General features: G+C 38.2%; 1 protein-coding gene across 3 annotated transcripts in view; it reads right to left on the bottom strand.

The window, feature by feature from the left end:
* CSMD1 (CUB and Sushi multiple domains 1) overlaps positions 1–23,637 on the bottom strand; it is a 1,994,958-nt gene that overhangs the window by 841,440 nt on the left and 1,129,881 nt on the right. For all 3 annotated transcript variants that reach the window (XM_050950505.1, XM_050950506.1, XM_050950507.1), the window contains exon 6: positions 6,203–6,315. In XM_050950505.1, the coding sequence (XP_050806462.1) occupies positions 6,203–6,315 (113 nt within the window). The remainder of the gene's footprint in view (positions 1–6,202; positions 6,316–23,637) is intronic.

The following is a 23,637-nucleotide window of genomic DNA, read 5'->3' as shown; positions in this document are numbered from 1 at the left end:
GGCCTCAAATGGAGTATTGTGTCCAGTTCTGGGCACTGCATTTCAAGAAAGATGTGGAGAAATTGGAGAGGGTCCAGAGAAGAGCAACAAGAATGATTAAAGGTCTTGAGAACATGACCTATGAAGGAAGGCTGAAAGAATTAGGTTTATTTAGTTTGGAAAAGAGAAGATTGAGAGGGGACCTGATAGCAGTTTTCAGGTATCTAAAAGGGTGTCATCAGGAGGAGGGAGAAAACTTGTTCACCTTAACCTCTAATGATAGAACAAGAAGCAATGGGATAAATTGCCTAGGGAGGTTGTGGAATCTCCATCTCTGGAGATATTTAAGAGTAGGTTAGATAAATGTCTATCAGGGAAGGTCTAGACAGTATTTGGTTCTGCCATGAGGGCAGGGGACTGGAATCAATGACCTCTCGAGGTCCCTACCAGTCCTAGAGTCTATGAATCTATGATCCTAACTGGAAGTCATTTCCTTTTTTTTTTTTAATCCCACTGTGGACATTCACTGTTGATGAGCTTGAGAAATTCCCATTTTGTGAGCATATCACGAGGAGGACATCCGCATTCCTCTCATATGTAAAATGTTTTAAAGCAATTTAAGTATTCTCATTTGGCCAAATGCCTCAACCTGTGCCAGTGTAACACACTGATGAGTATGCATTATAGGTCCCCTCGCTCTGCTGATCCACAGAGGATAAGGAGTTGTTACAGCCACTAATTACATAGCCTTGACTCTTAACTCAAGCTGTAGCAGTTAAGGCTTACATTCAGTTGGAGCTGTCCTGAGCAGAGCTCCAGTAAATATTTTCAACATCCCTGGAGTCTCCATAGCATGTTGGTGGGAGACCAGGGTGCTCTGGGAAATACTCCATGAGAATTTAAGTGCAGTAATCTGGGAGCTGACCTTGTTCGTGAAGACAGAGGCAAAAAAAGCATGGAGTACATTAGCTTTTTCCACATCCTCTGTCACTAGGTTGCCTCCCTCTTTCAGTAAGGGGCCAACACTTTTCTTGACCACCTTCTTGTTGCTAACATACCTGAAGAAATCCTTTTTGCTACTCTTAACATCCCTTTCTAGCTGCAACTCCAAGTGTGATTTGGCCTTCCTGATTTAACTCCTGCATACCTGAGCAATATTTTTATACTCCTCCCTAGTCATTAGTCCAATTTTCCACTTCTTGTAAGCTTCTTTTTTGTATTTAAGATCAGCAAGGATTTCACTGTTAAGCCAAGCTGGTCTCCTGTCATATTTACTATTCTTTCTACACATCGGGATGGTTTGTTTCTGCAACCTCAATAAAGATTCTTTAAAATACTGAGGTTCCTTCGAATCCTGATATTCGATGATAAAGATACTGTAGTACAAACTAAAGTTATACAAACTTTGCTTGTACCAGAATAAGACTCATGTTCTCCAACAGCTATTAATTTAAAGAAAAAAATCCCAGCCAAGTATCCACACTTATTCAGTGCTGCATATGACACGCCAGTAGCCAAGGCTGCACTATATGTAATGGGATGGAAAAAATGCTCTGGGGGCACCAGCTCTTTTCTTCCCCTTTGAGAGTTCCAGTATGTAACGGTGCTGCAACTAGTCTCTGTGTGCATTTTCAATCCATATTTAGTTCATTTGACACACAAAGTATTTCTCTCACAATACACTTTTACAGGTCAAAAAAGGTGAGCAATGATCACCAGGAGTGCAGGTAGTGAGCCCTTCAGCAAGCTCACAGTGTATTGTGGCATATTTAAAAAGAAGAGTCTCTGTCTCTCCCTTCCCCCAAAATGATCCCCTCGCTCAGTTTTTATATATGAATGAAACCAATTTATTAAAAGGTTTTGCTTACAGGGGTAGATGTTAAATTTTATGTTGTTGAGATTTCATTAATGTTATGTTTATTAATACCACTTAATTATTGAATTTTTATTGCCTTTTACCTCATAATTGTAATGATTCAACTGTATGTAAAGGTTAGGAAGTGAAAGTCCCATCATATCTGACCTCAGTACCCAAAAAGTGGATGCAGTGACTGAGTTGGAGAACAGTGCATTTTAATTTATACTTGCAGCTTGTTTCAAGTAACAGAGTACTGAAAATTGACAAGGACATTCACCCTATGAAGATATTTTTTAAACACCCACTGCCAACCCCCCTTTCCCCTCCAGCCCCTGCAAGACAAACCCACTTGCACACAGTATCTCAATCCCAAAATGAGTTCTCTTATCTTCCCACAAAATGGATGCTACTTTGAAAAGTGCTCAATCTTTCCAGTTTGATATGGCATGCATTTTCAAGTTCTCTGCTGTGAGAGACAGAGGCTGCAAAATGGAGGGAACGTCTTTATAGAGAGGTAGTGTGCAGCAATCTGGGGTTTAACTCTACAGCATACTAGCCTGTGTACTACTAACTGGCTGCGAGAACCCAGGTCCTGCACACTAAAAGTTCTGTACTGTGCTTTGACCTACTGCTGTTTTGCTCCATGTTCGAAACAGCAGAAGGTCCAAGTGCACGAGGAAAACTGTAGTGTGCAGAAGTAGGATCTGCACAGCCAGTTAGTACACAGCATGCTAGAATGCCGTAGAGTCACACTCCAGTTTGCCACACTAACATTCTGTAGGGACAAACACTGACTCTATATATAGAGAGAGCAGGCACGGGTGTTTAGCTTGTACAGGCTTCCGTTATCTTAATAGTTTAAATTTTAAGATAAGGAAATTAAAAAAATAACGCGAAAGGTGGGCAGGGCCTGCTCAAACTAAAGTCACTGGGGGTTTCACCACTGACTTTGACTGAAGCAGGATCAAAGCCACAGTTCTTTTAACATACCATTATCAGCAGATTATTACTCATTGCATCTGTTCATTGTTTGTGTTAAGAGTCTTATCTACTCACTGTAGTGACAAAAATAGGTGTGTTCTACTGTAATGAACTTGCTCGCTCCTTACTGGCCACTGAGTTAACTCCACCAGTTCAACATCCAGCCAGAAGAGAGCTCCACTATTCCACCAGCACAGTGGCTCCCAAATGTTCCAGAGATTGATTTTCTGTTGTGTGAAGGACACTTCCTTTTGTTAGTTTTCAACAAGCTTCCTATTAATTTCATTGGGTGACTGCTGGTTCTTGTGTTATGTGAAGGGGTAAACAACTCTTCCTTATTCACTTTCTCCACATCATTCATGATTTTATAGATCTCCAACATATAACCCTTTAGTCATCTCTTTTTGAAGGTGAAAAGTCCCAGTCTTTTCAAACACTCCTCATATGCAAGCTGTTCCATAACCCTAATCATTTTTGTTGGGTATACCATGTAGTTATATGGTGTCATTATGATATATTATGTGTACCTTTCCTTATGGTTCCTAACATTCTGTTTCACTTATTTGACTGCCACTGCACATTGAGCAGATCTTTTCAGAGAACTATACACAATGACTCCAAGATCTCTTTCTTGAGTGATAACAGCTAATTTAGATCCCATCATTTTGTATGTATAGTGGGGAATATGTTTTCCATGTGCATTGCTTTGCATTTATCAACATTGAATTTCATCTGCCATTTTGTTGCCCAGTCACCCAGTTTTCTGAGAGTCCTTTGTAATTCTTTGCAGGCTACTTTGGACTTAACTATCTTAATTAATTTTGTCTCTTCTGTAAACTTTGCCACCTTACTGTTTACTTGTTTTTCCAGATCATTTATGAACATGTTGAACAGCACAGGTACCAGTTCAGATCTTTGGAGGATCCCTCTATTTAGCTCTCTCCATTGTGAAATCTGAGCATTTATTCCTACTCTTTTGTTCCTATCTTTTAACCAGTACTGCCCATCCCTCTTACTCCATGAACTGCTTACTTTGACTAAGAGCCTTTGGTGAAGGACCTTGTCAAAGGCTTTCTGAAAGTCCTAGTACGCTATATCTAGTGGTTCACCCTTGTCCACATGTTTGTAAATATCCTCAGAGAATTCTAATGGTACCCATGAAGGTGGAGTTCTGAGTGGTGTACTTAAGTAACTGGAGAGACTTGGAGGGGATCAGCATTTGTCTTGAGGCCTAGGGCCACATCCCAAAAAGGATATTAGACACAAAGTCTGTTTAAAAGACCATATTTAGAGGCAGCATCTGCATCTACTGAGATACAGTAAGCTTAGAAGCATGCAGAATTCAAAGGCTGGGTACAATACAGCAGTCTGGTGTCTACTAGAAGGGAAGATTCTGCCAGGGCTGTAACATGATCACATACTATTTTTCCTACAGGATCCTTGCCTCTGTTAATGCTGAAATATTCCAAAAGAATTCAGTCTGAAGCAGACCCCCAGCATTGAAAAGTTCAGCCTGAATTGCTGCAATTTGGCAGTTAAAGGCAACCAAAAACAGGATCTTATAATGGAAACTGTTTTCATTTTTATCTATTAGACTCACTGACAGCTCTGCCTATCATTTAATACCTTTAAAGTGTTAATTAGTGTACTACCAAATAGAAAGACTATAGCACTATATTCAGCTATGTATGATGAACTGAATAATAATATTCTGATTTAACATAATCGATATTTTAGTATTTAAAGACAATTTTCCTTACTTCCTTATTTAATTTACTTTGCTGTTGTCACATTAATACACTCCGCGTTGCTGAGATTCACTGAATTGCATTTTGTTGGTAGTTTATAAAATGCCATTGCATTAACTTGCATGTTAAAATGATGCGTTAAATTAGAAAAGGAGATTTCATATAACAGTAAGAATTTGCAATTTACCTCAAATTCTCACTTGAATACTGTTCTTTAAAAGCCAAGTTTTACACTGCCACCAAGAGAAAAAATGTCAGATATATTATACAGTGCAACAAATACCCATTTTGAGTTTATAGTCTCACTAGGTATTTCCTTTAAAATTCAATTCCATCTCATGCATTCATACATAAAATAGATTTTTGTAAATCTTAGGATGTTGTCTCATCACTTTGCCCCAGACTTACCATGACTATTTGATAGATCCTTAACTTCCTGATGGGTTGCCAGGATTACCCATAGTGTCCTTACAACTATTGGTGAATGGGATCCAGGACCAAATTTTATGTAATGTAGTGGGACTTCAATTACCAGGTGCCAAAAGTATCAGTGCCCTCAGCCTCAGTGAGCTTTGTATAAACAAATTCTAAGTGCAATGACATATCACACATGCTGTCCTATAAAGTGGTCAGACATTATTACTTAAATTTTTCAACTGAGGGAAGAAGAAAAAAATCCACCCTTTATTCACAATGATTTTAAAAGTACAGGAGTACAAAGATGATAGATATTGTATCACATATGTTTGATATGTTTTATTTTTACATATTTCATATAAGTATAATCATCAGTAAACAGCACACATGAACAGATGAATATAGATCCTACTGTGGAATGATACCTTAAGCTATGAAGAGGTCTATTTGCATGCCGGGAAAAAATAGTAACAAATAGCTTGTGTAAGTACAGGGTTGAAAGTATACTCAGCTTCTACATCATCTGTATTCGTGACTTACAGGATATTCTCCTGTTTCTTTCTAATTTAATTACAAAATCATTTATTCTGAGTGATGATTTATCAAGTGCAAAAATCAATGAAGATTCCATTCCAGAAAAATTGCATTTTGATGAATATCCAGGTGGACATAGACAAAAACTGACAGCAGCATTGACATATTCTAGCTTTCTAATAAAGATGAATATGCAGATCTATTCAGCAGTCTGAAATGTACTTTATCTTGAGTTGGGGGAGGGGTTAAATCTCTAAGTGATAAATGTAACCCTCAGGGCAAGAGCTTTGATTATGAGTAATGAAGGAAGACATCAGTAAGATAGGGCCTGTCTTTGCATAGACTAGATTTTCTGTGACTTGCATTCTACTGATGATTTAAAGCAAAGATCTGAATTAATGGAAAAATACATCACACATGCAATTTATCTAATGTAAAAAAACCAAATAAACATACCCCTAAAGGTATATTGCACAAGGAATGTTGCTACTTTATGTGTAAACAATATTAAATGAATATCTGAAAGGTATTTATTTTATAATATAATGGTAGCTACTACTCAGATTAAGGGCAATAGAATCTAGACTTTAGCTTTTTACCACACAGACCTCTAGTTTCTAAAGAAAAATGTACACCACAACCAGTTCAATTCACATTATTTTTGATGACACTCTGTATTTCCTACCTTGGAACTGGGCATTAAATCCTTTCCGTCGGTGGTTACTGTCAGATGTGAAATGGAGTCGTAACCAGTTTTTGCTGCTGATAACAGGAGAAGGCAGGTTCATGCCAGTCAACCTGGAAAAAAAAACGTATTTAAGATACAGTGAAACAAAAATGTGTATTTTAGATTGATTTAAAGGAAAAAGACCAAGTGAAATTAAATATACTGATCACAGTGTGCATCATGCATCTGATAGTTGTGATGCACTAGTATCTATTACTGCATTTTCCTTTTCACATAGCTCTTTAATAGTCAAAGTGGTTTCTCCTTCTCTCATTATTATGGAAAATGTAGTGGGAGAGAAAATTTCTAAAGTTTCTTTTTTCAGCTGCTAATTTCTCTGCAGAAAAGTTAGCAAGTGATCTTATGACAAAATATCAAAATGCATAAGGTCATATTTATCAGAAATGTTGGTAAACAGTTGCAGAGAATGGTATTCGGTAGCAAATCGATGCACTGCCTTAAATGAAATGTTATTAATTTTAGAAGAACAATATGAATGTTACATCTCATATATCTCATTTACAAGGACATCAACCTAGCAAGAAAAACTCTCTGTATTATAGGTTTCAGGTGGTAGCCGTGTTAGTCTGTATCAGCAAAAACAATGAGGAGTCCTTGTGGCACCTTAGAGACTAACAAATGTATTTGGGCATAAGATTTTGGGGGCTAAAAACCACTTCATCAGATTCAGGGAGTGGAACATACAATAGGCAGGTATAAATACACAGCATACGAAAAGATGGGAGTTACTTTAGCAAGTGGAGGGTCAGTGCTAACGACCCAATTCAATTAAGTTGGAAGTGGGCTATTCTCAGCAGTTGGCAAGAAGGAGTGGAAATCACTTTTGTAGTGCTAATGAGGCCAATGTAAACAAGGTAGCCCATTTCAAACAGTTGACAAGAAGGTGTGAGTATTTAGCAAAGGGAAATTAGTTGTGTTATCTGTTAGTAAATATCCTTGCAAGTCCCCACTTTCTGCACTCCTAGTGCTAGAGTTATTAAATATTAACCATTTATGATTTTTGTGTGTTAAATTCTGATAATTCTTTTCTTACTAACTGTTCTCCCAGAAACCTTACAGTTACTTACAAAAAGCATGTCTGACTTCTAAGGCCTCAGAGTGTTGGTTCTTAACCTGAACCTGGAGGGTGGCCAGAATTAAAAAATGTATATAATGAAGTATTGGGCTATACCTAATCATCCTCAGTGTCTCTAAGTCTGTGAAAGTCTAGATATCTGGGGGAAAAGATCTCTTAAAACTAATGGAAGATATTGACAGATGTATCTTACAATAAACAAAACTGAGTAATTGAAGAAGGCTGCTAATGATCCAGTTATGTTCTGTGATTGATGAGAGGTATTTGTTATTGCAGCTGTTTTCTGTGATAAATGAAATAATGACCCATTGAAAGAAGATTTTAACCCATTAGGGAGTGCTTGTTGCAACAGGTGCTCTGATTAACAATTGGGTTTGAAATCCCTTTAGCTTATTGATCATGTAACCTAAGATACCATACAAGAAATTCCATTAGTAATTAGGTAACATGAGAATTTGAAAACAGAACACGGTGAAATTAATTTTGGGAAAATAATATTCCCTCCCCTTTGTCTCACACCTATAACAGGAAAGAGGTTTGGGGAGTTAGATTGGGGAATGTATTCTACCAGCGTCTCACCAGTGACAGAGGGAGGCAACATGGGCCACCTGTTCGTAGTACACAAGAGTGGTAACATATGTTTTCCTTCTGTATTATGTATAGTGTTGTATTTGTTTGATAATCTTTGATTAAATAATTCCATTTAAGCCTGTTATTTTAAAAATCTCACATTATTATTGTTATTAAATTAAACTCAAACAGGCAACACATCTGCAAATTTTATCAGCAGTGATTTTATATTTACTTGTACAGTATTGAAGAAAATGTTGAATAGCATCAGCCCTGATTAGGGTTGCCAGGCATCCAGTTTTCGACTGGAACGCCTGGTTGAAAAGGGATGCTGGTGGTTCCAGTCAGTACCATTGACCAGGCCATTAAAATCTAGTCAGTGGTGAAGCAGGGTTAAGGCAGAATCCCCGCCTGTCCTGGCTCTGTGCAGCTCCTGGAAGTGGCTGAAATGTCCCTAGGCACAGGGGTGATCAGGAAAGCTCTGTGTGTTGCCCCCACCACGAGTGCTGGCTCTGCAGCTCTAATTGGCCAGAAACCATGGCCAATGAGAGCTGAGAGGGTGGCATGAAGTAAGCACTGACAGGCTGGAGCTGCACCCCAATCCTCTGCCCCAGGGCAGAATCCCCTCCCACACCCAAAGTCCCTCCCGGAGCCCTCACCCCAAACCTATGCCTTAGCCCTAAGCCCCAGTCTTCACCCTAATCCTCTTCCCCAGCCCATAGGCCCATCCCTCAACCTGAACCCCTCATTTCTGGCCCCATCCCAGAGCCTGCATCCCCTTCCTCCCTCCAACCCCCTGCTTCTGCCCAGTGAAACCGAGTGAGGGTGGGGGCGATAAAGCGACAAAGGGAGGTGGGATAAAATAAGTGGGGGCGGGGCCTCAGAGAAGGGATGAGGCAGGGCAAGGACGTTTGGTTTTGTGCAATTAGAAAGTTGGCAACTCCAGTACTGATCCCTGTTGAACCCCATTAGAAATACTCCCATTCAATGATAATTCCTCGTCTTTTTGAGATCTGTAAATTTGCCAAGTCTTAACTCAGTTAATATCTGCTCAACTGACATTGTATAATTTTAACTTTTTAATCAGAATGTCATATGAGCTAAATCAAACAACTTAAAACATTTTTATGTATTACATCTATCCAGTTATTTTTATCAATCAAACTTGTAATCTCATCAAGAAATGAAATCAGATTTTTTTGACAAGTTCTGTTTTCCATAAACTATGTTGACTGGCTTTAATTTTATCCTTATCTTTTAATTTTTTATTAATTGATTCCCATATCAAATTGGGAAACTGCAAGACTATAGAGAGGTACCCTTAACAATTTACTAATTTCATTGTGCATCTAAGTCAGGTTGCAGGAATACTTAGGGAATAGTGCAAACATTGAGGTTGTTTTGCTGATTGTCTAAAAACAAATTGTCAAGGATTTTTTATTATTATTATTATTATTATTATTACAACAGTTTTTTTTCCTTTAGAGTGTGACTATGACAACTTCACCATTCTTTCAAACAGCTTCTTACTTTCCTGCATTCATTTGTGGTTCATCTAGACTGTAAGGAATATGTGGATAGCATCATGTTATTTTACTTGTCCTATTCTTAGTGTGGACCAGATCTTATTGGAAACAGTGGCTCATGGACCATCTCATAGTCATGATCATGCCGACCTCCCCTATCATTCATGAACACATTTCCCTGTGGAAACTACTACAGTTGGTTATATGGGAAAATTAGGAAAGCACATTTACATTTTCATATGAAAAAATGTCTCGATGTTTTGTGCATTTTGAAAAAAAATGTTAATTGCACTCTGTGCTAAAGCTCTTCTTTCCATTTCCCCCTCTTAATGATTGTTTCACTGAACTGGGAACAAGGAGGAGAGCAAGACTATTAATTAAGCTTTTTAACTGTCTCAGAGCCCCAGTGTACTGAATGTCCTATGATAAATGTGCCCTTCTTCTACTCTGCCCACCTTCATCAGATGAAGGCTGATTTGAGAGAGCATACACACACAAAAAACCAATCACATCTAACCCACGTTAATGAAAGTCTTACAATGTGTGTGTGGGGGGTCCCTTAAAAGGTGCAGTACCACATAATTGCACTTCACTCTTACTGTTACTATCAGCTTTTGGTGCGAGTACTCTACCCCAAAATCCAGTAGAGGTGAGGGAAAGAAGTATTGAAGGATCTTTGGAGGGTGGCTGTATCATTCCAAGAGGTAGTTATTTAAAACAAATATCAGTAATGCCTTCACTCCACCACGTATGTTAATGTTTTTCTTCATGTAATGTATTATGGTAGGTGGGAGGACACAGAATTTTTGAAAATATTTAAAGTAAAAAAAAATAACCAAAACTGTTTTTGCAGCTTGCAAGATTTGGACTACAATGTTTCATGGTGGAAATTAACGTGATATTTTAATTTACATCTTTATATTCCAACCTAAACTTATACGGCAGCAAACAAAATCTTTAGTCAAACTTTACTGAAATCAAGGTTTTCACCTTCAACAGAGAGTATAACATTTCAATATCAAAATTCGTGTACCCATTCAATGATAAAAAAACAAACCTTGCCTAGAAGAAAATTTTTCCTCTAATCTGCTGCTGAAGTGTTCATAACAAATCAACTTTATTCTCTAGGATACAGGTACCTACTGATTCGTGACAATTATGCACCGCTGACTCTTAAACTTATGTAACGGCTCCAATTTTTTCTTAGCATGGGGTTTTTCTGTAAGGATGTGTTACAAATTTTAAAGAAGACTGGGACCATTCCTGTTCCCAATGAACTGAAAAGGAGTAGCCTGTTAAAAGCTCTTTTGTTACAAGATTGTCAGATGAAAAAAAACTGGGTTGTAAACAACATAATATTGCTCACTTTAGATTGTATGGTCCCATGGATAAAATATTAGATTGGGAGTGATCTCTGATCTTCTGTGTTGACCTAGAACAAGTCAAGATCCCTCTGTGACTCTGTTTATCCATCTAATCTTTGTCTTGTCTATTTAAATTATGAACGGTTCAGAACAGGGATTAACTCTTACTATGTGTTGGCACTGTCTTCCACAATAATTTGCTGAACTTGATTGGGGATTCAAGGTAGTACTGTAATGCAATTAAGAAAAAGAAAAATACATGCAATAGTAAAAGGATTTAATATGGTACTTTGTGCTAACACCTTGCTAGGAAATGGTATGTTCTGGGTAAAAAAAGCTGCCCTATCTCTTTAGAGCTGCTTATTTTACTTACAGTGACACCCGCTTTCCCCCAAACATTAAAAGTTAATTGCTGGAAAGATTCATTTTTGTACAAAATATATTTGCAGTAACACTTTATCTGGTTTTTCCAGAGTTGTGGGATTAGAAGTCTGAGAGAGACCAATGCCAGAGTATTTTGAATTAAACTGTTACTTGAATTAAATGGTACATAAGCCAAGGAATAAACGCACACAGATGCACAAAAGCAAATTCAAAGTATGTCTATTATTGGCTGTATTTTTTACAGTTGTTCCTCAAATACATACACAAAATTATCTGTCAATCTATAAACTCCATACGTTTTGGCTAAAATTGCCTCAGTAGTTTCCATTACTCTAAGAAATGATAGTGATAATATTATGATATTGACGTAGTGGCATAATCCCCCTGTTTGATCTCTATTCTAATTTACCTATATTTCTTCTGTGATATTTCAAACCAGAGAGGAATATGTTAATTTTCCATGTCTGACAGTCACTCACTGATTTTATTTGAATTAAAGAAGTAGTGAGCCATTGATACCTGATTCATATTCTCTTCTGTCTAATGTCTTCTCTTCTGTACAAAAAAATAGTTGGAAGACTAGAATCGGGCTAGATGGGCAATATGTGGGTCTTGTTCTAATAGGACCCAAACATGCACATGCAATATTCCCATTCAATAGAAAGAATTTTACAAACACAGGGCTAAATTGGGGAATCCTTACACCCTTTGGTGTGTGAATTAGACTGTTTGCATAAGTAAATACTCTTCAACATGTGTAAACATCACACAATTTAGCCCAGATGAGTACAGTGGGATTCTGTTCATCTGAGTGCATTCAGTTTCCAGATCAATTCCTTTTCCAACTATTTCAGAGCTTGCTTCATTAACTACTGTGATGTTACTGACATGAACTGTGACCATACAGATCATTGTTGCAAACAAGGTCCTATGGTTGTACCAAATCTTGTACAAAGAAGGTCAAGTAAGGTGTTGATGAAAGGGTGGTAATTTGCTGGTTATGATTGTGCTGTCTGTATGTGTGTATCATTTTTGTATTTGAAGTTATGAATATTGGCCATGTTCTTGTATTTCAATGGGTTTGATTCCAAGTAGCCCCAGAGAAGCATCTGGCCATCTTATGGAGAAGGAACTCTTCAGATTAAGTGCCCAATCAAGAAACACTTAACTGACAATGGACCTTGGAAGACGCCAATCCACATATGAGATGCCTTCCTGGAAACGTTCAAGTTAGCATGCCAGCAATGGCTGCTCTGCCTGTAAAGAACTGAGTCACACATAGACATGTGACTTGCTCATGTGACTCCAAACTTCATCTTGATTTTCCACAGTAAAAACAAAAGAAGCACAGGCCACATGGCAGAGAATATAAATGGCCCTGGAAACCCCTCCATCTTGTCTTCAATCCTGCTGTGACAGGTTGGATCACAGAAATCCCCTTGGGAGATGCCAACCGATGTGCCAAGACTACTTCTATCCCTGTTTTCCCTGCCAGCTCAGGACTTCAGCATCCTGTTTTGCTAAGCCAGACACTCTTGTCTACTTCAACAAAGACCCAGAGTCTGAATTACCTGCCCAAAAGCTGCAGGTTTACCTGAAAACAGCTCATAGAAGTGTGCTTGTCTTTAGCACCCAGATGCCCAACTCCCAATGGGGTCTAAACCCAAATAAATCCATTTTACCCTGCATAAAGCTTATGCAGGGTAAACTCATAAATTGTTCACCCTCTATAACACTGATAGAGAGATATGCACAGTTGTTTGCTCCCTGAGTTAATTAATAAGTAAAAAGTGATTTTATTAAATACAGAAAGTAGGATTTAAGTGGTTCCAAGCAGTAACAGGCAGAACAAAGTAAGTCATCAAGCAAAATAAAATAAAATGCGCAAATCTATGTCTAATCAAACTAAATACAGATAGGATCCTCATCAGTTCCAGAATACTCCCTTTTACAGGCTAATCTCCTTTTAGCTTGGGTCCAGGAATCACTCACACCCCCTGTAGTTACTGTCCTTTCTTCCAGTTTCCTTTTAATTATCCTGAGGTGGTGGAGAGGCTCCTTCTTTAGCCAGCTGAAGACAAAATGGAGAGGTCTCTTATGGGTTTAAATAGATTCCCTCTTGTGGGTGGAGACCCCCTTCCTCACTCTTATGCAAAGTCCAGCTCCAAGACAGAGTTCTGGAGTCACCTGGGCAAGTCACATGTCCATGCATGACTCAGTCTTTTTTTTTTTTTGCCAATGCCAAGCCTTTATTCAATGCCAGTTACAGATGTTGGAGGGAGCAGGTCATCCAGTGATCGGCAGGCGGGGGGCCTCCGGCCCAGCTGGGCAGCAGGATTTAAGGGGCCAGCCCCACGAGCAGCTTGGGGCTCAGCTGCTGTCGCCCAGGGTGAGGCGGTCGAAGAGATACTCACCCAGCCCTGCCTCGGGCGCCCCCACACACCGCAGGCTGGTCACGTGGTCGCCTAGTTTTACAGGCAGAAGCCAATTTATCTTATATCTTGTATGTCTCCAGGAAGACTTCTTATGTGGATTGGAGCCTTCCAAGCTCTTTTGTCTGTTAAGTGCTTCTGGACTGAGCACTTAATTTGCACATTCCTTTCCCAAGAAGTGACCAAATGTTTTAACTAAGGCTACTTAGAAATCAAGCAATTATACAGCCAATGTTCATAACTTTGAACACACAAATGGTGCCTGCATACAGCTAGGATGAACATAACCAGTAGATCATAACCTTTACATGTAGCAAAACCCTATTCTAGTTATACATACATTTATGAGCACCCCCACCCCATAAAGCCTTATGGGGTACACTGTCACACCTACTTCTTCCTCTGGAGGAACTTTGCTACACTGAAGCTCTGAAACATAAGACTGAATGTCCCATCCAAGCTGTGGATGTACTTCAGAGATCTACTTTGGGCCTGCAGTTTATTCCATCATTGCTACAAGCCTGAACCAAGAACTTTGCTATTGCTGTATGTAATTGATTTCTTTGATCAATTTTAACTCTCATCTATATTTCTTTCTTTTTATGAACAAACAATAAACCTTTAGACTTTGGATTCTAAAGCATTGGCAACAGTGTGATTTGTGGGTAAGATCTGACTTGTATATTGACCTGGATCTTGGGCTTGGTCCCTTGGGTTCGGGAGAACCTTTTTTCTTTTTCCGGGGTATTGGTTTTCATAACCATTCATTCCCATAAGGAGTGGCTGCTGGTGGTGATACTGGGAAACTGGAGCGTCTGAGGGAATTGCTTGTATGACTTCTGGTTAGCCAGTGGGGTAAAACCAAAGTCTTTTCGGTTTGGCTAGTTTGGTGTGCCTTAATAATGAAGGAACCCCAGCCTTGGGCTGTGACTGTCCTGTTCTAAGCAATTTGTCCTGAATTGATACTCTCAGTAATGTCCTGCCAAAGGCTGATTTGTTCCTACATAAATAACATTTTGATTCATTTACATAAAATTGATTCATTTAATAAATCTATTATTTTTGTATAAACTTAAATATTGTAAGTGGAAAAAAAGGGAGAAAGAGAATACACAAAGACTCTTTTTGCACCTCAGGTTCCAGGCACAATAAATGTTCTTGCGGTCAGGAGCCGTATGGACTGTGCCCAGATACCGATGCTTTTGTCCCAGACACTGCAGGAAGACAAGACAAGACACCAGGATCATGGTTTAACTAGGCCACAATTTTAACCTAACTAAAAAACCAAAACATTTATTCATGTCTGAGTATCAGTGACATCACAGCAGAATTTTCAGGAGCCTTCACAAACCATCATTAACTTTGAGCACTCAGCAGTTGATCTTCACTGATCTGAGGCACACCATCCATCCAACTCCTCACTGGTCATCTTCAACTATGACTCTCCACCATTCCTTCTACAATAACTTTCTTCAGATTATTTCCACTTCTATGCTTAATGTGACCAAAGTACATACATTTGTGTCTGCTGATTTCTGCTCAGGGTTGGCTTCTCTCCAATAATATTTCCATCAGGAGCAGATCTAGGTCCCACAGCTCAGCTGTGCCCAACGAGCCTTCTGCAAATGGTCCTGCTTCCTGACTGGGCAGGAGAACCTGCAGCCTGCTACTGAAGCCATGAAGAGCAACAGTGAAGAGGTTGTTCAACATGTACCACACCTGTCCCTTCCCTGCTCCTGCCTCTAGCCCTTGTTCCAGCCTTTCATTCTGCCCTCTCTGATCCAGTCTATGGCTCTCTGTCATGTTCCCTATCCTGACTCCGATTCCAACCTTTGACTAATTCTGGCTTCATCCTCAGCATGGTATCTGACTACTGGATTTACACTACTCCCAACTGCCATGGCAACTGCCAGACAAGGTCCTGCTCCACCCACTATGTAGATCACCAAGGCCTGGCAGCTTGCAATTTTTAACACAGGCATTCATCTTTTTTTTTTTTTTTTTTTTTTTTTTACTATCCAGGACTTATGCAAGAATCTTCACCAGCATCACATTCCAATAGCTTCAATTTTCTTCTTGACAGCAGCATTAACTTCTCACAATTCACATGCATAAACTGCTATGGAAAAAAATAGGGTTTTCACCAGTTCCCTCTTTTTACATTTCTAGATGCTATGCTTTTTCCCCTCCACATTTTCTTTAGCAAGGCCATAGCTGAGCAAACCATTCTTAGTTTTTTTCTAGTTTCTTTGGAACAGCCACCTTGGTTGGATATATTTGATCCAAGATAATTAATTTCATCTATTCTCTCTACAGCTAGTCTGTTAATTATGATGTTTGCATCCTGTTTTTCTTAGTTATGTCAACATACATGTATTTTCTTTTTTGTTGCATTCAGGAATAGTCCATATTACTCACTAATTGTTTTTACAGGCTCCAACATTTGTTGTATTGCACCAGTGGCTATAGCCAAGCGTGTCATGCCATTGGAATATCTGAGGTAGGTTAAGAAGTGTCCACCAATTGAAATCTTAGCTCCTTCCACTTGGTCAAATCTTCCAAGCCTTGTCTCTTAACAAACTCTGTGCACATATTAAAGAGGCTTGGAGACAAAGTACAACCTTGTCTCACAATCTGCCCTGTGGAAAACCACTTGCTGTCACCTACTGTGAATTATCCAGCAACAACTCACCCAGTGCAGGTCATACTTCCTATTATAATCCATTCCACCTGGTAGAGGACTGTCGACTACCATTGCTGGGAATCACCACCCTCTCCTCATATAACAGTTATGGAAGCTAATCTAAAGAAGGTTGTTTCTTTGTTGTACCAGAAATTAGGAACCCTAACCCTATTCTCCACCTTCTTTAGGAGATGCCTTCTCCCAGTCTGTTCCAATTCCAATTTATCAGGGAACTGGACACACCCCCGGTGATGAGTATCTGCACTGGGCACCTGCCAAGGTTCGACAAAATTAATGTTACAACCTAACCTACCAACGGGTCCCTGGGCTGTTGAGACAACTGTAACAAACCCAAACTCTGCCTGGGAAAATTAATTTGAGTCCAAAAAGGCAGCTATCACAATGACCACAGTAAACCCCCCAAACCTCATCCTACTCTAATCTTAAGGTGGGAGATTTCCTCACTGGAGCCCCCTATTAAAGGGGAAGGGTTTATAAACCCTCCTATTTGGGAACAGAAGCCAATAGGCTTAAGATGTACCTTACTGTCCAACCAATCAATTAATATTTATATTTTATCAATAATGCTCACACAAACAGATATACTGCATATACTAATAGTCATACATAAAGTAGTGCATGTATTCATATACAAAATAGATTGAGAGCACTGTGTAAAGACTTTCTCCTGAATTTAGTAGTTAGCAAGTGCTTATCAGTAATGAACTAAAACAAAGTAATGAACTAAACAACTTACAAATAGATACACACATATGATCTAGTCACACTGGTATTTCATTTCATAGAAACTTCCAGGAGTAAATAATGTATTCCTTCTTAAATGTAAGTCACATTGAGAAGAATTAGAAAGTCCCTCTTTGAAGCCTACTTTAGGATATCAAGGGATGCAATAGTAGCCTTTTTAATAAAATCAACATATATAACCAGGTTTGACCACTAAAATGATATTTTATTTTTATTATCTCCATTAAAATGCCTTCATATTGTGATGTCTTATTTGACTAAAAAGTATTGCAAGGTGATTATTTAAAAGAGGAAGATCTGGAGAGAACAAAGTTCCTCTTGTTGTCTGTTGCATAGCTTTGATATTGAGAAAGAAGATAAGAGCAGCTAATGTTTTCATCTGAACAAGTATATAAACCAAAGTGTACTTTTATTTCCTTTGCAGATTTGTTAAAATTGTACTGAATATAATTAAAGTGTAATGTATTCTTTACTATCATGTAATATTGCTGATAATTCACTTTCTTAAGGTTCTAAATCTATAAAAGAATTGACCTCCATTTTTTCTGCTCAATTCTCTTTGTTTTGCTAACTCATCTTTCCTCATCTGTTTTATCTTATCTACTTTGTCAACCTTTCTGGTTTTGTCTGACAACTAGACAGCAGGCTCTCTGGTGCAAGGATTGTCTTTATTATTTGTCTGTAAAATGTTTTCCTTGCCTGGGGTTCCTATGTGCTACTGTAATACAAATAAATACTAAACAACAACAAGTGAATTGACTGGGGACAAAAGTAAAGTAATAATATTCAGAGAGAAACACTGTAGCATGGATGAACTGGTTTAAATAAAAAACCACACCCAAACCATCACCCCCAAGTTAAACCACACCCTCCATCTACCCCATTTTCACATAGCTCTGCACTTCCATGATTCACCTGATCACAGGAATATTAATAATTTAACTGATTTCTACCATTTTGAAAATGCTGTACAAACATTTATCTGGTCTTCACAACATCCCTCTGAGATATGTATTATATCCATTTTAGATAGAAAACAGGCACAGACAGGACCTTAATTTTGACAAAAAAAATCCACCTTGAAGCTGCTAGGGCATCAAAACCAAGAGATTCGCAAAATCATGCATAAGTTCAGATGCCTGCCTAGTCAGAAATGAGAACCCTGTGAGGATCATCCATCACTAGCTGAAACCAATGAAAGATTAAATGACATGGGGTAGTTTTCAAAAAGGAGACAGTGAGAATACAGGCAGTGAAAGACTAGACTGAATAAAACACAGAATGTTGAGTCCAGCACAGAGGGATGGGGACCAAGGGATGGGGACCAGGAGGCCTGTTGGCCCCTGACCAGAACTGGGTGGCATAACAGTGGAGGCCCTTCCTATGTACGAAGTCACAATGCCACTCAATCAAATTTGGCCTGGCCATGACTCTGTTATGACAGAGAGACAATCAGTCCAAATCTTAGTGATGCTGTGACCCTGTGCACCTTTCCCCTCCCCCGACATATAGTTCTGCAGTTCTTCCAAAATCCATAGGCACTCCCTGGAAAGAAGTGAGGCGGGGGGCACTGGGAATCCCCAGAACCCAGGAGAGTGGGAGGATAGGATCGAGGCTTTTGTGAATCTTGGCATCTGGAGCTCCCAGAACTGGCACCTGGCGATGGTGCTCTTCAGCCTGACTGCCTCTTTGGGTAAAAGCTTGAGCTGGATGTAGGGGAGGGTGACTGCAGGGGGGAGAGCTCAGAGCTGGGTGTGGGCCACTGAGGGAGAAGAGTGTGGGGCTGGGACAGCAGGAGGGTAGTGTGTCAGCAGTTGGGTGAAGGGGGGAGAACATGGGTCTGGGTGAAGAGGAAGCATGAAAGAATTCAGATTTGGATCTGGGGAAGAGAGCTTGGGACTGGATGTGTATAGGGCTGGATACAGGGGGACAAAGCTTGAGGCTCAGTGCAGGGCAGTGGAGGGAGAGCCCTAGACCACCTCTGTAGAATTCTAGTTACAACCCTGTTCTAGGACAAAATAGATTTTAGAGTTGAAAGCAAATATGGGGGATGTGGAAGAAAACTCAAGGTAAAAGTATTGCTTACGGGTTGTCAACTTTAGATAGCCTGGCTCCACTGTTTAGGTAATTTAAAATGCACTTCTTTTTATTTTTCTCCATTTTTATTTCAGATTTCCCATATCATGAATGCAATAGGTTTAAACAAACATATGCGGACAGATTGTATTTCTCTTTAGAATGAAACAACCAATTGCTAACAGAAAGAAGAAAATATTCTATAATCTAGTTTCACGGGATGGATGATAGCATGACTAATAGACCTAAACTAATATTGCCTTGAAAACAGTTTAGCTTTTCACTCCACCTGGGATAGTTAAAAATAAGAAACAAGAGAATATAATTTTGCATGTGATAGAATCTAAAGGTTGTCAAAACATGCCATTCTGGATCCTATTTTCAAGTCTTCTGAAAGGTACTCAGCTAAGCGATTTACTTCTGTCACCATTTATTGAGCATTATGAATAGACTTGCTGACTATGATATATATAAATTAATAAATAAAATATTAAAAGTTTAAGGGTCTATTTATCTTTTTCATATTCACATGTAACTCTCAGTGACATTAATGAAAGGTATGTTTGCATATGAAGAAGCTATATTTCAAGGTATGTTGCAGGTTAAGGCCAAAGTTATAACTTTAACTGGGAGAAGTCTTCGCTTGTGCTATACATTGGTCAGGGGGCTGTCGCAAATTAATCTGGTTTATGGGGTCCGAAGTGTTATCAAATATTATTCTTGGTCATTGGGTTGGTATTCGAAATACATAATAGGAACAAAATTCTTTGATACTCTGTGTAGAACTCGCTTCCTTTGAGATAGTTACTGCTCTGAAATTGGCCTTATGAGAGTACAATAGTATTTGAGAGGTCCAGACTTTTGCTGATGTATGACTTTCATTGTCCAGTGAAAGTAGGACATTAAGCTCTCAGACATAGTAGATCAATTAGATTTTTACTGTTCAGAGCAGTGATATTCAACCCAAGACTTGAGAGTTGCATATGGCTCTTCATAGCTCTGCATGGGATTCTCTGTCTCAGGGAGGATTTGTGTAATGTGCTCATGTTGATGTGGCAGCTGCACTGGAGAGGAAATGAACATTTAAAACAAAAACATAATTGCTAACAAACACAGATATTTAAGTCTGTGTCTTTGCTGTTAGTCACCTAATGTAACTGAAAAGTTCACATACAAAGTTTTAGCTTTAAGAAATCTGCTTGGATGGAGGATAATTATTAATAACGATTATGACAGAATTGTACTTGTACTACATAATGTATACAGTTTAATATTACAGTTATAGGGCTTACTGCCCTCACACAGATGAATAATTTTATTTTTATTTTTTTTACATTTTAAACACTGTGACACTTTTAGTGAGCTCTTATTAGCCCTGCAGCAAATCCTTTGTTGGCCCATATGGGAAGTTTCGCTTCTGTTCAATAAAATGTGGACTTTACAATATTGGTCATGTAAAAAGTAGTTGTCAAACTGTGGCTTCACCCCTTAATAACTATCAGTTCTTCTTACAACATTATTGCCTTACAAATAGACACAGGTCCATAAAAAAGAGCAGGGTTATCAGTAACTGACAGATTTATTATGGAAACAGGACTGTCATTTTACAATAATTTTAGTGTAAAAGATGCTGAATTCTCAAAACTGTTTTTTTAAATTATACTGCCTAAAGAAAAGAATACACTACAGAATTATAAAGAACTGTTCTATTAAAGCAACTGAAAAGGAGTTTATTCTACAGAGTACATTAGTGTCACAGCTGGCTAAAAATCTTTTGAGATTTTGAAATTTGTTTGTGGAGCAAAATGTCAAAATCTAAATTTTTTTTGTGAAGCAAAATATTCTGAAATATTTCATTTTGACCCTATAATTTAAAATATAATACAATAGCAAACATTATGATAATATTCCACAAATATTTCAACTAAATTGATACTTTCATGCAAAATGTTTTGATTTTGTTGAATCATTTTCCACTGGAAAAGTGATTTGCTGGAAAATTTTTGACCAGCTCTAGTATTTGTTGAATAGTGTAACATTGCAGCCAATCAGAAATGATAACTGAATACTATGAAATAAGCACTAAAGTGAAATATTTCTACTTTTATTTGTTTCCAGTAATATAGTCTAATCAATGACTATACAATTTCAACAGAGGTCTCTGGTTGTTACAGGGTTTTCAAATCATGTTGATCTCACTCTGTGAAAAATACTGACTAGAAAAATAGTTTTAAAAAATTAACTGAACATATGTGCTTATTTTGCATTACTTTAGTAACTATTGGCATGTTCATAGCTACCATGCACTAAAGTTCCATTTCGCCTGGTAGCTGTATTAGAAATGGATTCCAATTTAAACATTTTAGATATATCTCAGTAATATGATACAAAAGACAAACAGAAATAAATGAAAGGACTAATGCAAAAATACAGAAGAAAGAAACGTGCAACTCTTTAAAAAAAACTCTTACTTTTTGTTTGTGTCCTTTTTGACGGAGAAAACAGGCAGTTTCCTATGTTAACAGCTGATTTATAGTTGAATAGACTAGTCAGCATGCTGGGATTTCGCTCAAATAGGATGGCATTTGACTATTTCTTTGCTGAATAGGGGTGGACTTAAGTACATGCTTAAGAGCTTTGCTGAAATGCCCTCTTATATAAGTATTGTGAAGAGCGGGCTATAGACCAACCAATCTTGACATGCATAATAATATAAAAGAAAGAAGTCTTATGTTGCTTATCTGCCTTCCTTATGGTCCTCTAATATGGCTCCCACAAAAGATAAATTATTGGAAAGCTATGATATAACCACACTATTAAACAGTATCAATTTAGGGAACATGACTCCAGAATTTCATGATGTAGTACTGGTTTCCTTTTACTGTGGGGGGGGGGGTGAAAATCAGGCCTCCAAAGGTCTTAAGGCAATATCATAGGTTACATTATCTACAAAATGTAGTTTCCTCTTTAAAATGTTAGAAAACTAAATGTCTGAGTCTCAACAGTAGCTCGCTGAACAAATATGTTTTTTTTCCCCAATGCTGTCATAGCTTTAATAGAAATTTATATGCTTCCATGACAGAAGCAGTCCTTATTTAATCAAGGCTATCACAAGGCTAGAGTAGAAAAAATACCAGCAAACATGAAGTTTCCTAAATATTCTTCAGTCCCTCTATATGCAATAAAGCAGATTAACTGATCAATGCAAGATGACACCCTTTAATATTGTACCTGTAATAAATTCAGGGTTTTTTTTTCTAGAAACAAAGTTTTATGTTACGATATATTTTCTGTCCACATCACGCACTTTCTCCTTTCCCATAAATATACTATTATTCCCAAGAGCCCACAAATTATCACAGCGACAGATCTAAGAATCAATATCTTTACAGTTTGATGTGAAAAGGGCTCATCACATTGTTTCATTTACCAGCTGCTGCTACAATAAACCAAAATGGCAACTAAAAACTAAGCGGGGTTTATTCAGTGATTGCACCACATACATTTCCATTTCCTCAAGAAGAATTGTGACCATTTTACAGACAAGTTCCCTCCCACCCCAAACAGCAAGAACCAGCAATACCATTAACTCCAGATTTTAGATCAGACACATGCAGAACTTTGTGTATGGACAATTTTAAACATACTCAATCGTACACATAAAAATTCTAGACAGGACTGATATATATGTTGTTAGTAATACCACTGAATAAAACTAGTGTGGAACACATTGTGATTAAATTTATCAAACAGACAGTTGAGTAATAAGAGACGTGTTCTAGAATTAAGATGAGGAATTGACAGATATGGACAAATGTGTGTTTCATACGGGAGAAAAAAAATCAGTAACAAAATGGGGATCTACAAGAACAGAAAGAAAAGAAAAAACAATCTGGCAACCATAATGAGAGTGGAAAACTGATTATTCAGAACTAGATTCCAATTTTAAAGGTATTTAGATCCCCAAAGATTAAATCAATAGGTATTAGGCACCTAGTGACTTTTGAAAACCCCACTAAGCATCTGCCTGCATCTTTAGGCACCTGCATAAACTTAAAAATCTAGTCCCTAAAGCCTTCCAAATAAAAAAGAACTTGAGAGATGGAGAAAGTGAGGAAGACGATGAAGGGACACTTGAGAGAGCAAGAGAGGAAATGTGTATAAAGAGTAGTTCATAAGAAGGAAGAGAGAGAAATAAAGCAAAGATGTATTTTCCAAGTGATGTAATTCGGGGAGATTCATCTAAATAAGAAGCCTACAAATCAAGATTTTTATCTTAAATTTTTATCTTAAATTGTGCTTTTGTTCACCAGCCAGTTAGAAGCATCATCATGTGTACATTTGGTAAATAGATTTTTGTCAGGCATTTTGTCTTGTAATGTGTACTGTGTTAAAATGTCATACATGACACGCTCTGGGGAGATGCAAGATACCTTTGACTGTGCTCTCCCTTTATCACAGGTGTCACACAAGAACAGTCCTACTAACATCCCTTGC

This window comes from Gopherus flavomarginatus, chromosome 4 (genome assembly GCF_025201925.1).
Source record: "Gopherus flavomarginatus isolate rGopFla2 chromosome 4, rGopFla2.mat.asm, whole genome shotgun sequence".
NCBI lineage: Eukaryota > Metazoa > Chordata > Testudines > Testudinidae > Gopherus > Gopherus flavomarginatus.
This window is presented reverse-complemented; position numbering and strand designations above follow the sequence as displayed.